The sequence below is a fragment of the Gasterosteus aculeatus genome, chromosome 2 (assembly GCF_964276395.1).
Source record: "Gasterosteus aculeatus chromosome 2, fGasAcu3.hap1.1, whole genome shotgun sequence".
Taxonomy (NCBI): domain Eukaryota; kingdom Metazoa; phylum Chordata; class Actinopteri; order Perciformes; family Gasterosteidae; genus Gasterosteus; species Gasterosteus aculeatus.
Window position 1 is genome coordinate 788,727 of NC_135689.1, and position 17,274 is coordinate 806,000.

Consider the following 17,274-nt stretch of genomic DNA (forward strand, 5'->3'; position numbering starts at 1 on the left):
AGAGTACTATGATTTGTAATGCTCACCGCATTGTTGGATCTATGTTCAGTGATGTTTTATAGCCATCAGTACGTGACGTTAACTCTTCTGCAGGCTGCATAATGAACGTGCCAACTAGAAAATTCTGACAAGATATGTTGAGCTTTGCATCCTAACTGCACCTGAAGCCAAGAAGGAAGAAAATAAAGAGCTGCAGCTGTAATTAAACAGAGAAAAAAAGAGAAAAAGCCAGGCAAACAATCGTGGACCGACTGAATGCGAAAGGATGTAAAAACATGTACTTGCCAGGAAAGTTGTAGACTGTTTTATTGGCTTTTAATATGATTTTGCTATGTGTTGGTGTTATATATGTGTTTATGTGCTAACTGTGCTGGTTTTGTTTGTATAACAGTGTGTGTAGTATTTACAGTATAACAGTGTGTGCAGTATTTACAGTATTTTCACTATAACAGTGTGTGTAGTATTTACACTATAACAGTGTGTGTAGTATTTACAGTATTTACACTATAACAGTGCGTGTAGTATTTACAGTATTTACACTATAACTGTGCACAGTAAATTTGCCAGTGTCAAAAAGGCAGTGTCAAACTATTTTAATTCCTCCGGAGTTCTTCCAGCAATGGACAGAGTAAAATTGAACCAGAAAACTTCCAATGTTGGTGAAAATAATCACAGTTAACAGAGGTTTTACTCTGTCAGTGTTATTGACTCTCTCAGGCCCAGATTCAACACTGATTAGAGCAAGATACCTTCCAGAGTATCACAAAAAATACTCTGGAGAGCCCCGCCCACCAACTTTCCCGGTCAAACTGAGAATGTGGATTCTGGCATCGCCATCTTCCTCGCATCGAAATACTGTGGTAAGTCTTTCTAGATAAACTATTCCCGTTGTTTTTTCTTTATTCGAGTAGAATCTGTATAAGAATAAAGGGACGTATTCATTCACCACACTAGTCAATGTTGGGTTTGTGTCTTCAAATACTGAATTTCAAATGGCTAACGTGATTATCGGGTCGGCGGTTAGCTTAAATGTAGCAGCCACATGTCTGACCACGCAACACCAAACTGAACAAAAACGACACGAGGTAACGTTAATGTCGACGAGGACGAGCTGTCGTGGTGTGTTATGTGTCATGCTTGCACATTTATTACAGTAAAATCACGACAAAAATTCGTTGAAGCAGTCATATTTATTATTTCTATTTGAGCCGGAGCAAATCGCTTTAGCGTCACGTCACAATTTGGTCGAGCATAGCGGGACATGTCGCGGACATGCGGACGTGCTCATAGGACCCGCTAGTTCACCGGCAGACGGCGGAATGCACCGAGTCGACCCAGTTAACGTGAACGGAGCCGCGGCTCCGAGAGGCTCGGTTCACGTTAGCTGCTGCTGTAGCCATAGATATATAAAGAGTAGACGCTGCATTGGCTGCTGAGGCGCAAACAAATATTTATTATTATATTATATACCAGAATATTATTACTGTTACAACTACTATGAATATTAAAATACGCCGAATCATGTTTTCGGTGTCATGCCTACAAAATCCCGTGAACATCCGCTTTTGTATTCAGCGAGTGACGCGCTGACACTTCGTTGCGCCAGCTGGCACTGAGAGGAGCGGGTGACCGGTCCAAGCTGGCGGCCCCGCGGCTCGTCAGCACCACTAGGCAGCAGCGGTCGATGTCTATTCTTTATGTCTATGGCTGTAGCTGCTGTAAGCTTAATTTATGCTTCCACGTTACGGCGGCGGCGGGTGTGGCTGTGTGTTTCTGCGGGTGCCGAATCCTTGGTGAGCCGAAGCTCATATTGAAGCGCAGGCTACGGAGAAGCGTGAATTTACAACACTGGTTCACCCACTGAGGGACCTGGACGAGCAAGTGCACTTTCGATACTTTCGAATGTCAGCAACTGCCGCAAATTACGTTCTGAGCGGACCAATCACAGCACTTGCGGTCTACGTCAACTCGACTCGCAGTTTGATCTTTTCGGAGGTGCACGTCAGGCTACGGCGGAGGGGTCTACGTAGTTACGTAGTTACTTAATATGTATATTTTCTTTTTTCTTTCAGATTGTTCTTTAATGTACTGTGGTGCTCTGGTGATAAGTAATAAGTTGATGTACTTGACCGAAAATGTAGTTGTGTTTGTGATTTTTAAAGCTGAAATAGGGTATTTTCAGGTTGTCAGCTTGTATGGGGTTGTAGACCATAATGTTGATTTCAGTTTGCTGTCTTTGCAGATACCATCATGTTGATCAAAACATTCCTGTCATCCAGCACCAACCAAGATCTTTGCCACTGTGATAAGATGTGAGCTTTACATGTTTTAGGTTTACTTTTGATGCCAATATTTCATGTTTACTTGGAATAAATATGTATTACAGTATGGATACAATTGTCTGTGTGTTTTTCCCCCTGCATAGATATGCAACACTGGTAGGAGTTGGTTAAAAATCAACACTCTTTGGAGTGATTTCATAATCAACATAGTGTAAAGTAGGTTTAACACTGGAAAGGTTATTTCTTTTATAACTATTTAGTGTTACATGTGAATAACACTATGGGTGTTACTTCTTACATAGTGTAAAACTTGATTGACACTTCTTAGAGTTAATATTATTACACTACACTGCACCTAGTGTCACATTTTAACTCTTACCAGAGTAAAATTGACTCTGGAAATTTAACTCTGTGTTCAGTGTACATTTTACACTCTGTGTCGATAGGGACCATATGTTCACTGAGGTAGTGTTAAAATTGACTCTTTAAGTGTTGTATTGACACTGGCAATTTTGCCGCTGCCTTTGTAAAGTGTTTACACCTGATTGGCATGTTTACCATCACACACCCGACCCGGTTTGATCAATGTGTTCATGTGCGGCTATTTTCAAGGCAGCGTCTAAAAAAGGCAATAAAGTGACATAATTCAAAATGTCTGTGTCTAATGTAGAAAAGTGTGTGTAGTATTTACACTATAACAGTGTGTGTAGTATTTACAGTATTTACACTATAACAGTGTGTGTAGTATTTACACTATAACAGTGTGTGTAGTATTTACAGTGTTTACACTATAACAGTGTGTGTAGTATTTACACTATAACAGTGTGTGTAGTATTTACAGTATTTACACTATAACAGTGTGTGTAGTATTTACACTATAACAGTGTGTGTAGTATTTACAGTATTTACACTATAACAGTGTGTGTAGTATTTGCTGCTCTTTGCACGTCAGGCTCAAATACACTTGAGACCCGGGTTTAGCGCAAGACAATGTTTTAACATATTTTACCATTACATGCATCTCACAACATCAAACACAATCACCCATTTACACAGAATATGTGGAGTGTCTTGTGGAAATCTTCTTTGATGTGACACATTCTTCTGGGGCCAGGGAAGGTAATAAAGATGGACTTCAGCGCCAAACACACACTTCTGACAGTACGGCAAATAGTGCCTTTATTTACAGGTTCGGCATATAAAGACATGCCGCGCCATACGGAGCATGTGTAAGGGATGGTGAGGTGCTTCATGCTGGTCTGATCTGTATCACTCAATATCAGTGCTTCTTCATCCAAAACGTGGTTCAGAAATGGGCATCACGGTGCAGGAAGAAACAGAGGTGAATGAGACTTTATATATCGGCATCATCACGTTGTGTATGTATAAAAACCACACAAAGTGAGTTTTGTTGTATTTTGCATTCCGTTGTCAGGGAAACGCAGCCCGTGTCATAGAGTGGACTCCATTCCGTTGTTATGGAGTCCACTCTATGACACGGGCTGCGTTGTCAGGGAAACGCAGTCCGTGTCATAGAGTGGACTCCATTCCGTTGTTATGGAGTCCACTCTATGACACGGGCTGCGTTGTCAGGGAAACGCAGCCCGTGTCATAGAGTGGACTCCAAATTGTGACATCATCAACAACTCCTTTGATGTGTCTCGGAACACTAGATCATTGCGTTTCTGGTTCCAGAAGAGTGCAGTTGGATATTTTCCCTTGAAAGTATCTGCGATATTTGTCCTTTACAGACTGAAGTAGTTTTTTGGAAGATTCATCACCATCTTTCAGAGGTTACATCGAGTCATTTAGCGACAAATAAAACAAGTCTTTTTCAAGACTACACCCCTTTTCAGGGCTGACCAACAGTCTTTTTCAAGACTACACAAGTGTCATTTAACATGTACCGTAGAAACAACCAGAGAATTGGAGCTGGCGCTTCACTTCTCGGGACTCCTCCCACCGGATACAATGTGAACATTGCACTTTCTCATGCACGGAATGAAGTGCACTGCCTGAAAAGGCAAGTGAGCGAACTCACCGCTCACACTGAAACTGTGAAGTTCGAATTGACCAACATGTTAAAAGGCAAAGATCTTGCCTATGAGCAGATGGTTGACAAGAACAGAAAGAGGTTTTCAGACCTTATCAGGGAGAACGAGGGTTTATCTCTGAAGGTCACCGAGACCACAAAACAACTTTCTGTCAAAAGTGCTGAACTCACGGTCAACAACCAGACCTGGAAGCAGAAATATGAAGATCTGGAGAAAAAGACAACCAAGAAACTGGATGACCAACAACAGTCATTGGAGTCTAAAGTAACAGGGTTACTCTCCACCAACATTTCTCTTCAAGAGAAGCTGCACAAGCAGCAGGCCAACAACCAACAGTTGGAAGCAGAACACAAACTGCTGAAGATCAAGACAGAGGCTCTGGATGAGACTATCAGAGAGAACGAGGGTTTATCTCTGAAGCTCACCGAGACCACAAAAGAACTTTCTGTCAAAAGTGCTGAACTCACGGTCAACAACCAGACCTGGCAGCAGAAATATGAAGATCTGGAGAAAAAGACAACCAAGAAACTGGATGACCAACAACAGTCATTGGAGTCTAAAGTAACAGGGTTACTCTCCACCAACATTTCTCTTCAAGAGAAGCTGCACAAGCAGCAGGCCAACAACCAACAGTTGGAAGCAGAACACAAACTGCTGAAGATCAAGACAGAGGCTCTGGATGAGACTATCAGAGAGAACGAGGGTTTATCTCTGAAGCTCACCGAGACCACAAAACAACTTTCTGTCAAAAGTGCTGAACTCACGGTCAACAACCAGACCTGGCAGCAGAAATATGAAGATCTGGAGAAAAAGACAACCAAGAAACTGGATGACCAACAACAGTCATTGGAGTCTAAAGTAACAGGGTTACTCTCCACCAACATTTCTCTTCAAGAGAAGCTGCACAAGCAGCAGGCCAACAACCAACAGTTGGAAGCAGAACACAAACTGCTGAAGATCAAGACAGAGGCTCTGGATGAGACTATCAGGGAGAACGAGGGTTTATCTCTGAAGCTCACAGAGACCACAAAACAACTTTCTGTCAAAAGTGCTGAACTCACGGTCAACAACCAGACCTGGCAGCAGAAATATGAAGATCTGGAGAAAAAGACAACCAAGAAACTGGATGACCAACAACAGTCATTGGAGTCTAAAGTAACAGGGTTACTCTCCACCAACATTTCTCTTCAAGAGAAGCTGCACAAGCAGCAGGCCAACAACCAACAGTTGGAAGCAGAACACAAACTGCTGAAGATCAAGACAGAGGCTCTGGATGAGACTATCAGAGAGAACGAGGGTTTATCTCTGAAGCTCACCGAGACCACAAAAGAACTTTCTGTCAAAAGTGCTGAACTCACGGTCAACAACCAGACCTGGCAGCAGAAATATGAAGATCTGGAGAAAAAGACAACCAAGAAACTGGATGACCAACAACAGTCATTGGAGTCTAAAGTAACAGGGTTACTCTCCACCAACATTTCTCTTCAAGAGAAGCTGCACAAGCAGCAGGCCAACAACCAACAGTTGGAAGCAGAACACAAACTGCTGAAGATCAAGACAGAGGCTCTGGATGAGACTATCAGGGAGAACAAGGGTTTATCTCTGAAGCTCACCGAGACCACAAAAGAACTTTCTGTCAAAAGTGCTGAACTCACGGTCAACAACGAGACCTGGCAGCAGTTGGAAGCAGAACACAAACTGCTGAAGACACAGAGGGATTCTCTGGCTGCTTTAATAAAGAGCCAAGAGGAGACCCACCACGAGATGGTCACAATCAGTGATTTCACTGAGTTGTGCCTGATCTCTAGGATCCAACAACTGGAGGATACCATCTCCAAAGAACATCAGATCCTTATCACCAGGATCCAAGAATTAGAGGACGACAAAACAGTCCTTGAAAACATCTGCCTCGACTTAAAAAAAAAAAAAAGAGGCATCTTTGGGAGACGGATGCAAGACCGGCAGACGGAGATGGACAAAATGAGGCGCAAGATGCAGGACAAGGAGACAAAGAAATAGGAGAGAGAAGAGAAGAAAAAGGAGACCATCTAGGACCTGTAAGAACACCTTCCTACACCTCCCACTCCATCCTACCTTATCCATCTACCCCCGCTCCCCTTCCACCTGCGCTTCACAGCGCTAAATACCCCCACCCCGGGCATGGACCGCCTCCTCATTCATTGGTAAATATCATTGCCATTGTATATTTTATTTCCTTTGCTCCAGGAAGTGTTTTTTTCCACCTTCATGGACTGGACAGTAGCACGGCACGGCCTCTGAGGAATGAGGAATCTTTTTCATCTCATCCATTTCCTTCTTTGGTTAATGCAAGGCTGCAGATGAAGATGAGGGGATTTCTGTATCTGCGCATATACCCTGAACCCGGCCATTTGGCCGGTGTTTGGATGAACTACCACGGCTGGGTTGACGAATCAACAGTGACAACTTGTGAAGGTAGACCGATAGTTTCATTCGTCTGTCGTTGGAAATTGGGATCTCGGTTTGATTTTTCAAGTTATGCATTAGGAAAGGTTGACACACATGTCCCCCTCTATAGTTTCAATGATGCCATGCCAATATATAGAACATATTTTCATACTTCATATTTGTAATATCATAGATAATAACAAGATAATATAGGACTAATATCATATAGCATTATGTAGGACTAATATAACAAACATAGTATTATACTTCATATTTGTAATATCATAGAAGATTATATAGGACTAATCTCATATAACATAATATAGGACTAATATAACAAACATGGCATCATACTTAGTATTTCTAATATTATATAATTTAATATCATATACAGTGTTTTCCATAGCGCCCCAACACCCACGCCCCCCTCCGGTACGTCCGCCCCCCCAAAGTTGGAAACCTAGGGGAAACACTGATATGACATAATATAGTAGAACTAATATAGGAGACATGGCTTTATACTTTATCTTTCCAATATCATAGGACATAATATCGTAGAACGAATATCATAAAATAGCATCGTATTCCATAGTTCTAATATAATTTAACTTAATACCGTAGAACTAAAATAAAATAGCATCGCATTCCATAGTTCTAATATAATTTAACTTAATATCGTAGAACTAATATCATAAAATAGCATCGTATTCCATAGTTCGAATATAATTTAACTTAATACCGTAGAACTAAAATAAAATAGCATCGCATTCCATAGTTCTAATATAATGTAACTTAATACCGTAGAACTAAAATAAAATAGCATCGTATTCCATAGTTCTAATATAATTTAACTTAATATCGTAGAACTAATATCATAAAATAGCATCGTCTTCCATAGTTCTAATATAATTTAACTTAATAGCGTAGAACTAAAATAAAATAGCATCGTCTTCCATAGTTCTAATATAATTTAACTTAATACCGTAGAACTAAAATAAAATAGCATCGTATTCCATATTTCTAATATAATTTAACTTAATATCGTAGAACTAATATCATAAAATAGCATCGTATTCCATAGTTCTAATATAATTTAACTTAATATCGTAGAACTAATATCATAAAATAGCATCGTCTTCCATAGTTCTAATATAATTTAACTTAATACCGTAGAACTAAAATAAAATAGCATCGTATTCCATAGTTCTAATATAATTTAACTTAATATCGTAGAACTAATATCATAAAATAGCATCGTATTCCATAGTTCTAATATAATTTAACTTAATATCGTAGAACTAATATCATAAAATAGCATCGTCTTCCATAGTTCTAATATAATTTAACTTAATACCGTAGAACTAAAATAAAATAGCATCGTATTCCATATTTCTAATATAATTTAACTTAATATCGTAGAACTAATATCATAAAATAGCATCGTATTCATAGTTCTAATATAATTTAACTTAATATTGTAGAACTAAAATCAAATAGCATCATATTCCATATTTCTAATACCATTTAACATGACATAGAACTAATATCATAAATATAGCATTATAGTTTAATATAGAACATAATATCTTATTAAAATATCATAAATATAATTTAACAGATGCTATTTTTTTACCACTAGCCATGCCTTTAATACAAAGTATAGAGGGGGACATGTATGTCTACCTTGCCTAATGCATAACTTGAAAAATCAAACCGAGATCTCAATTTCCAACGACAGACGAATGAAACTATCGGCCTACCTTCACAAGTTGTTACTATTGATTTGTCAAACCGGCTGTGTTAGGTTATCCGAACATCGTCCAAATGACCGGGTTCAGGGTATATGCGCAGATACAGAAATCCGCTCATCTTCATTTGCAGCCTTGCATTTCGCCAAAGAAAGAAATGGATGAGATGAAAAAGATTCCTCATTCCTCAGGCGCTGTGCTCCGCTACTTTCCAGTCAATGAAGTGGGAAAAGAACACTTAACGGAGCACTGGGAATAAAATATACTCATTTTCATGATTACAGATTGAATGAGGAGTTTGGTCCTCACATGCCAAAAAGTTATATTTTCTTTTTTTCTTTTAAAAAGTTGTATTTTCTTTCTTTTTCTTTTTCATTTAAAAAAATAATATTTTATTTTTTTATTTTAAAAAGTTATATTTTATTTTTATTTTATTTTAAAAAAGTTATTCTTTTATTTTATTTTTAAAAGTTTTATTTTATTTTAATTTTATTTTAAAAAGTTATATTTTATTTCATTTTTATTTTATTTTAAAAAGTTATATTTTATTTTATTTTTATTTTATTTAAAAAAGTTATATTTTATTTGTATTTTATTTTAAAAAGTTATTCTTTTATTTTATTTTAAAAAGTTACATTTTATTTTTTTATTTAAAAAAAACGCAAATCCCGCCCCCCCCAATTTCGCCCCATTATAAAATAAATAACATTTTTGGGTTCAACTGTGGGTTTTCCCTCCATCTATGGGTTTCCCACATAAAAAAAAAAAATCTCCTCCGCGAATCGCCACCTTAACGTGGTGGAGGAGTTTGAGTGGCTCAGTGATCCTGTGATCTGTGTTGTCTGTGGCACAAGCACCTTGTGCGATGGACAACAGGTCTCAGGGGAGAGTCCAGACTAAGAGCGATTCAAAAACCCTAATGTTTAATCAAACAGTAATACAATGGCTTTACAGCCTAATATCTATATAGTGTTAAAAAAAAGACACCAGCCACAAGACAGCCTAAAAGGTTCTTAAATGACTTTAATTACTTTACTTAATTACTTAAGCTATCAACTATTCTTTATTAAATCGGTTATACCAAATTAAAAAAGGATGCCCTTGATACATGCCCCTTAAATGAGATGTCGGCCAGAGGTCAGGCGGATGGTCTGCTTCTTCAGGCAGCGCTTCTGGTGGCCATCACTTGAGAGGGACACGGAAGGGTTTGTGGCCGCTTGTCCAGTCTGCACCCAGAACAAGGCCTCCCTCCAGCGACCGTCAGTTACCACACCCCCCCTCCGGCGCCTCGACGGCCTTCTTCATACATATACTTACGTATATTTATGTGTATCAGTGGCGGCTGGTGGGTTTTCTTTTTGCCAGCCAATCAGTTTCAATAAACATCCCTGTATGATTCAATGCAAAAAAGGGTGTCAAATACACATCATTACTTTGCAGTTAAATAAACATGTAAAATAGAACATGTGTATATATACGTATATATTTAGATGCACCTATGAACCTAGTTTGTTGGGGAAACATCAGTGTGTTGAGGAGAGACCAACTCAAAAGCCACACAGAACTTCACACAATGAACTATTTTGGTTCAAATGTGCCTCTTTTCATCCACGTCCTGGTTGTGTGTCCTCACCGCGGTCCGGTGTGCGTCGCAGCTGGGCAGTGATGTTAACTTTAGCACGGTGACGTCATGCGGACCGGCGCCGTTAGCACGTAGCTAACTAGCTAGCTAACCCTCCCGGCGTAGAAGTCTCTACAGAAGCCTCGGCTTCCCTTTCACACCGGTCCGTTGTCTGGTCGTGAGGTCCGGCTGGTCCCGGTCCACCTCTTTCACCTCGAGTTTCTCCCCGAAAGTTATTCCGTCAAACGGCTCTTTGAGGAGAGAACGTACCGAGTCCGGGTTTGGTCCTGTCGGAGGGACAATGCTCGCCGTTGTCATGGCGCTACATGGGCGCGTCGCGAGACTCTTGACGGGCGCAGCGTAGGGCGGGAAAGTGCTGGCCCCAAATCTCAAAGTATTTTAGGCAGAGGTGTCAAGTAACCAAGTACAAATACTTGGTTACTGTACTTACGTAGAAACTTTACTGGAGTGTTTATTTTTCAGACGACTTCTACTCCTGACATTTTAAAAACAGTCTCGTTACTTCCGGCTTCTCCAGATAAACGGCGCTATGCGGACAGTGAATGTGATTGGATGAGAAGTATAAACATTGAGCATCCAGACACTCGATTATTATAAAAAGTTCAGGGGTAGCAGATTTTGATAGCACAATAACACCCTATCAAATATTGCTCCCACTACTCATTGCAGGATAATACAACAGAGTAGACGGAGGCGAGGATCCACAGTCCATGCAATTATTTAATATTTCATTTCAAGAGAACGGTCATTGTACAATCTACACGCTCAATGTACTTTTTAACTTGGCCAAAAGAGGAAATAATCGGGATTTTGAGGATGTTACTCGGTTAACACGTCGTTCACCGACAGGGTTGCAAAATATTATGGGCGTGTCAAGGAAACTTGGAAAATCCACTCGGCGCATGCCCAATACTACAAAGAAGCAGTTCTCGACAAGTAGCACAAAATGATAGAGCGCCGGCAGATCGGAGCGACACCGGGGGGGAAAAGTGGTCGGTGGAAAGTTAGTATTTAGCGACACGGAGCCTCCTCCTCTTCCTCCTCCTCTTCCTCACGCAGAGTCCATGTAACGTTAGAGGAGTCTCTTCATGACCGTGGGTTTGTCCTAAATGTTTTATTGAGAGTCTGGCACAACACAGCGACTTGCAAGCGGCGTATTAAATAAAGTGATGTGTGTCTTAATGCGGCTTTGGAAATGAACACAAAGGGATTCTGTATTTGCTCATGAAGCCTGAACATACTGGTTAACCAATTGCTTTGTTGAAAAGTGTGATTAGTTGTACACTGTTTCACTAAAGAGATTATGTGTTCATTGCTGGATTACATGTTGCTCTCATAGGCAATTATTTGGATCATGGTAAAAGTATTTCAGTATCTTAGGCCTGCAGTGCAAAGAGTACTATGATTTGTAATGCTCACCGCATTGTTGGATCTATGTTCAGTGATGTTTTATAGCCATCAGTACGTGACGTTAACTCTTCTGCAGGCTGCATAATGAACGTGCCAACTAGAAAATTCTGACAAGATATGTTGAGCTTTGCATCCTAACTGCACCTGAAGCCAAGAAGGAAGAAAATAAAGAGCTGCAGCTGTAATTAAACAGAGAAAAAAAGAGAAAAAGCCAGGCAAACAATCGTGGACCGACTGAATGCGAAAGGATGTAAAAACATGTACTTGCCAGGAAAGTTGTAGACTGTTTTATTGGCTTTTAATATGATTTTGCTATGTGTTGGTGTTATATATGTGTTTATGTGCTAACTGTGCTGGTTTTGTTTGTATAACAGTGTGTGTAGTATTTACAGTATAACAGTGTGTGCAGTATTTACAGTATTTTCACTATAACAGTGTGTGTAGTATTTACACTATAACAGTGTGTGTAGTATTTACAGTATTTACACTATAACAGTGCGTGTAGTATTTACAGTATTTACACTATAACTGTGCACAGTAAATTTGCCAGTGTCAAAAAGGCAGTGTCAAACTATTTTAATTCCTCCGGAGTTCTTCCAGCAATGGACAGAGTAAAATTGAACCAGAAAACTTCCAATGTTGGTGAAAATAATCACAGTTAACAGAGGTTTTACTCTGTCAGTGTTATTGACTCTCTCAGGCCCAGATTCAACACTGATTAGAGCAAGATACCTTCCAGAGTATCACAAAAAATACTCTGGAGAGCCCCGCCCACCAACTTTCCCGGTCAAACTGAGAATGTGGATTCTGGCATCACCATCTTCCTCGCATCGAAATACTGTGGTAAGTCTTTCTAGATAAACTATTCCCGTTGTTTTTTCTTTATTCGAGTAGAATCTGTATAAGAATAAAGGGACGTATTCATTCACCACACTAGTCAATGTTGGGTTTGTGTCTTCAAATACTGAATTTCAAATGGCTAACGTGATTATCGGGTCGGCGGTTAGCTTAAATGTAGCAGCCACATGTCTGACCACGCAACACCAAACTGAACAAAAACGACACGAGGTAACGTTAATGTCGACGAGGACGAGCTGTCGTGGTGTGTTATGTGTCATGCTTGCACATTTATTACAGTAAAATCACGACAAAAATTCGTTGAAGCAGTCATATTTATTATTTCTATTTGAGCCGGAGCAAATCGCTTTAGCGTCACGTCACAATTTGGTCGAGCATAGCGGGACATGTCGCGGACATGCGGACGTGCTCATAGGACCCGCTAGTTCACCGGCAGACGGCGGAATGCACCGAGTCGACCCAGTTAACGTGAACGGAGCCGCGGCTCCGAGAGGCTCGGTTCACGTTAGCTGCTGCTGTAGCCATAGATATATAAAGAGTAGACGCTGCATTGGCTGCTGAGGCGCAAACAAATATTTATTATTATATTATATACCAGAATATTATTACTGTTACAACTACTATGAATATTAAAATACGCCGAATCATGTTTTCGGTGTCATGCCTACAAAATCCCGTGAACATCCGCTTTTGTATTCAGCGAGTGACGCGCTGACACTTCGTTGCGCCAGCTGGCACTGAGTGGAGCGGGTGACCGGTCCAAGCTGGCGGCCCCGCGGCTCGTCAGCACCACTAGGCAGCAGCGGTCGATGTCTATTCTTTATGTCTATGGCTGTAGCTGCTGTAAGCTTAATTTATGCTTCCACGTTACGGCGGCGGCGGGTGTGGCTGTGTGTTTCTGCGGGTGCCGAATCCTTGGTGAGCCGAAGCTCATATTGAAGCGCAGGCTACGGAGAAGCGTGAATTTACAACACTGGTTCACCCACTGAGGGACCTGGACGAGCAAGTGCACTTTCGATACTTTCGAATGTCAGCAACTGCCGCAAATTACGTTCTGAGCGGACCAATCACAGCACTTGCGGTCTATGTCAACTCGACTCGCAGTTTGATCTTTTCGGAGGTGCACGTCAGGCTACGGCGGAGGGGTCTACGTAGTTACGTAGTTACTTAATATGTATATTTTCTTTTTTCTTTCAGATTGTTCTTTAATGTACTGTGGTGCTCTGGTGATAAGTAATAAGTTGATGTACTTGACCGAAAATGTAGTTGTGTTTGTGATTTTTAAAGCTGAAATAGGGTATTTTCAGGTTGTCAGCTTGTATGGGGTTGTAGACCATAATGTTGATTTCAGTTTGCTGTCTTTGCAGATACCATCATGTTGATCAAAACATTCCTGTCATCCAGCACCAACCAAGATCTTTGCCACTGTGATAAGATGTGAGCTTTACATGTTTTAGGTTTACTTTTGATGCCAATATTTCATGTTTACTTGGAATAAATATGTATTACAGTATGGATACAATTGTCTCTGTGTTTTTCCCCCTGCATAGATATGCAACACTGGTAGGAGTTGGTTAAAAATCAACACTCTTTGGAGTGATTTCATAATCAACATAGTGTAAAGTAGGTTTAACACTGGAAAGGTTATTTCTTTTATAACTATTTAGTGTTACATGTGAATAACACTATGGGTGTTACTTCTTACATAGTGTAAAACTTGATTGACACTTCTTAGAGTTAATATTATTACACTACACTGCACCTAGTGTCACATTTTAACTCTTACCAGAGTAAAATTGACTCTGGAAATTTAACTCTGTGTTCAGTGTACATTTTACACTCTGTGTCGATAGGGACCATATGTTCACTGAGGTAGTGTTAAAATTGACTCTTTAAGTGTTGTATTGACACTGGCAATTTTGCCGCTGCCTTTGTAAAGTGTTTACACCTGATTGGCATGTTTACCATCACACACCCGACCCGGTTTGATCAATGTGTTCATGTGCGGCTATTTTCAAGGCAGCGTCTAAAAAAGGCAATAAAGTGACATAATTCAAAATGTCTGTGTCTAATGTAGAAAAGTGTGTGTAGTATTTACACTATAACAGTGTGTGTAGTATTTACAGTATTTACACTATAACAGTGTGTGTAGTATTTACACTATAACAGTGTGTGTAGTATTTACAGTGTTTACACTATAACAGTGTGTGTAGTATTTACACTATAACAGTGTGTGTAGTATTTACAGTATTTACACTATAACAGTGTGTGTAGTATTTACACTATAACAGTGTGTGTAGTATTTACAGTATTTACACTATAACAGTGTGTGTAGTATTTGCTGCTCTTTGCACGTCAGGCTCAAATACACTTGAGACCCGGGTTTAGCGCAAGACAATGTTTTAACATATTTTACCATTACATGCATCTCACAACATCAAACACAATCACCCATTTACACAGAATATGTGGAGTGTCTTGTGGAAATCTTCTTTGATGTGACACATTCTTCTGGGGCCAGGGAAGGTAATAAAGATGGACTTCAGCGCCAAACACACACTTCTGACAGTACGGCAAATAGTGCCTTTATTTACAGGTTCGGCATATAAAGACATGCCGCGCCATACGGAGCATGTGTAAGGGATGGTGAGGTGCTTCATGCTGGTCTGATCTGTATCACTCAATATCAGTGCTTCTTCATCCAAAACGTGGTTCAGAAATGGGCATCACGGTGCAGGAAGAAACAGAGGTGAATGAGACTTTATATATCGGCATCATCACGTTGTGTATGTATAAAAACCACACAAAGTGAGTTTTGTTGTATTTTGCATTCCGTTGTCAGGGAAACGCAGCCCGTGTCATAGAGTGGACTCCATTCCGTTGTTATGGAGTCCACTCTATGACACGGGCTGCGTTGTCAGGGAAACGCAGTCCGTGTCATAGAGTGGACTCCATTCCGTTGTTATGGAGTCCACTCTATGACACGGGCTGCGTTGTCAGGGAAACGCAGCCCGTGTCATAGAGTGGACTCCAAATTGTGACATCATCAACAACTCCTTTGATGTGTCTCGGAACACTAGATCATTGCGTTTCTGGTTCCAGAAGAGTGCAGTTGGATATTTTCCCTTGAAAGTATCTGCGATATTTGTCCTTTACAGACTTAAGTAGTTTTTTGGAAGATTCATCACCATCTTTCAGAGGTTACATCGAGTCATTTAGCGACAAATAAAACAAGTCTTTTTCAAGACTACACAAGTGTCATTTAACATGTACCGTAGAAACAACCAGAGAATTGGAGCTGGCGCTTCACTTCTCGGGACTCCTCCCACCGGATACAATGTGAACATTGCACTTTCTCATGCACGGAATGAAGTGCACTGCCTGAAAAGGCAAGTGAGCGAACTCACCGCTCACACTGAAACTGTGAAGTTCGAATTGACCAACATGTTAAAAGGCAAAGATCTTGCCTATGAGCAGATGGTTGACAAGAACAGAAAGAGGTTTTCAGACCTTATCAGGGAGAACGAGGGTTTATCTCTGAAGGTCACCGAGACCACAAAACAACTTTCTGTCAAAAGTGCTGAACTCACGGTCAACAACCAGACCTGGAAGCAGAAATATGAAGATCTGGAGAAAAAGACAACCAAGAAACTGGATGACCAACAACAGTCATTGGAGTCTAAAGTAACAGGGTTACTCTCCACCAACATTTCTCTTCAAGAGAAGCTGCACAAGCAGCAGGCCAACAACCAACAGTTGGAAGCAGAACACAAACTGCTGAAGATCAAGACAGAGGCTCTGGATGAGACTATCAGAGAGAACGAGGGTTTATCTCTGAAGCTCACCGAGACCACAAAACAACTTTCTGTCAAAAGTGCTGAACTCACGGTCAACAACCAGACCTGGCAGCAGAAATATGAAGATCTGGAGAAAAAGACAACCAAGAAACTGGATGACCAACAACAGTCATTGGAGTCTAAAGTAACAGGGTTACTCTCCACCAACATTTCTCTTCAAGAGAAGCTGCACAAGCAGCAGGCCAACAACCAACAGTTGGAAGCAGAACACAAACTGCTGAAGATCAAGACAGAGGCTCTGGATGAGACTATCAGAGAGAACGAGGGTTTATCTCTGAAGCTCACCGAGACCACAAAACAACTTTCTGTCAAAAGTGCTGAACTCACGGTCAACAACCAGACCTGGCAGCAGAAATATGAAGATCTGGAGAAAAAGACAACCAAGAAACTGGATGACCAACAACAGTCATTGGAGTCTAAAGTAACAGGGTTACTCTCCACCAACATTTCTCTTCAAGAGAAGCTGCACAAGCAGCAGGCCAACAACCAACAGTTGGAAGCAGAACACAAACTGCTGAAGATCAAGACAGAGGCTCTGGATGAGACTATCAGGGAGAACGAGGGTTTATCTCTGAAGCTCACAGAGACCACAAAACAACTTTCTGTCAAAAGTGCTGAACTCACGGTCAACAACCAGACCTGGCAGCAGAAATATGAAGATCTGGAGAAAAAGACAACCAAGAAACTGGATGACCAACAACAGTCATTGGAGTCTAAAGTAACAGGGTTACTCTCCACCAACATTTCTCTTCAAGAGAAGCTGCACAAGCAGCAGGCCAACAACCAACAGTTGGAAGCAGAACACAAACTGCTGAAGATCAAGACAGAGGCTCTGGATGAGACTATCAGAGAGAACGAGGGTTTATCTCTGAAGCTCACCGAGACCACAAAAGAACTTTCTGTCAAAAGTGCTGAACTCACGGTCAACAACCAGACCTGGCAGCAGAAATATGAAGATCTGGAGAAAAAGACAACCAAGAAACTGGATGACCAACA

General features: G+C 40.7%; 1 protein-coding gene and 1 long non-coding RNA gene across 4 annotated transcripts; both read left to right on the top strand.

Annotated features, from left to right (window-relative positions):
• Nucleotides 1–538: 538 nt before the first annotated feature.
• LOC144383528 (uncharacterized) lies at nt 539–9,921 on the top strand. Of its 3 annotated transcripts, none has more exons than XR_013450962.1 (2): nt 539–860; nt 2,073–2,235. XR_013450962.1 is itself a non-coding variant. In XM_078081276.1 (2 exons), the coding sequence occupies exon 2, from the start codon at nt 4,184–4,186 to the stop codon at nt 6,353–6,355; it is 2,172 nt and encodes a 723-aa protein (XP_077937402.1). In that variant the 5' UTR covers nt 539–860; nt 2,243–4,183; the 3' UTR covers nt 6,356–9,921. The 3 variants fall into 3 exon arrangements, 1 of the variants encoding a protein (XP_077937402.1); XM_078081276.1 differs by lacking the exon at nt 2,073–2,235 and adding an exon at nt 2,243–9,921; XR_013450964.1 differs by lacking the exon at nt 539–860 and adding an exon at nt 992–1,793.
• A 2,617-nt stretch (nt 9,922–12,538) lies between these two features.
• On the top strand, nt 12,539–13,938 carry LOC144383531 (uncharacterized). The gene is made up of 2 exons (XR_013450966.1): nt 12,539–13,339; nt 13,619–13,938. It is a non-coding gene; the product is annotated as an uncharacterized LOC144383531 (long non-coding RNA).
• Nucleotides 13,939–17,274: the final 3,336 nt, after the last annotated feature.

Excerpts from the sequence above, each read along its gene's own strand:
- LOC144383528 (XM_078081276.1), top strand. The coding sequence starts at position 4,184 with ATGTACCGTAGAAACAACCAGAGAATTGGAGCTGGCGCTTCACTTCTC.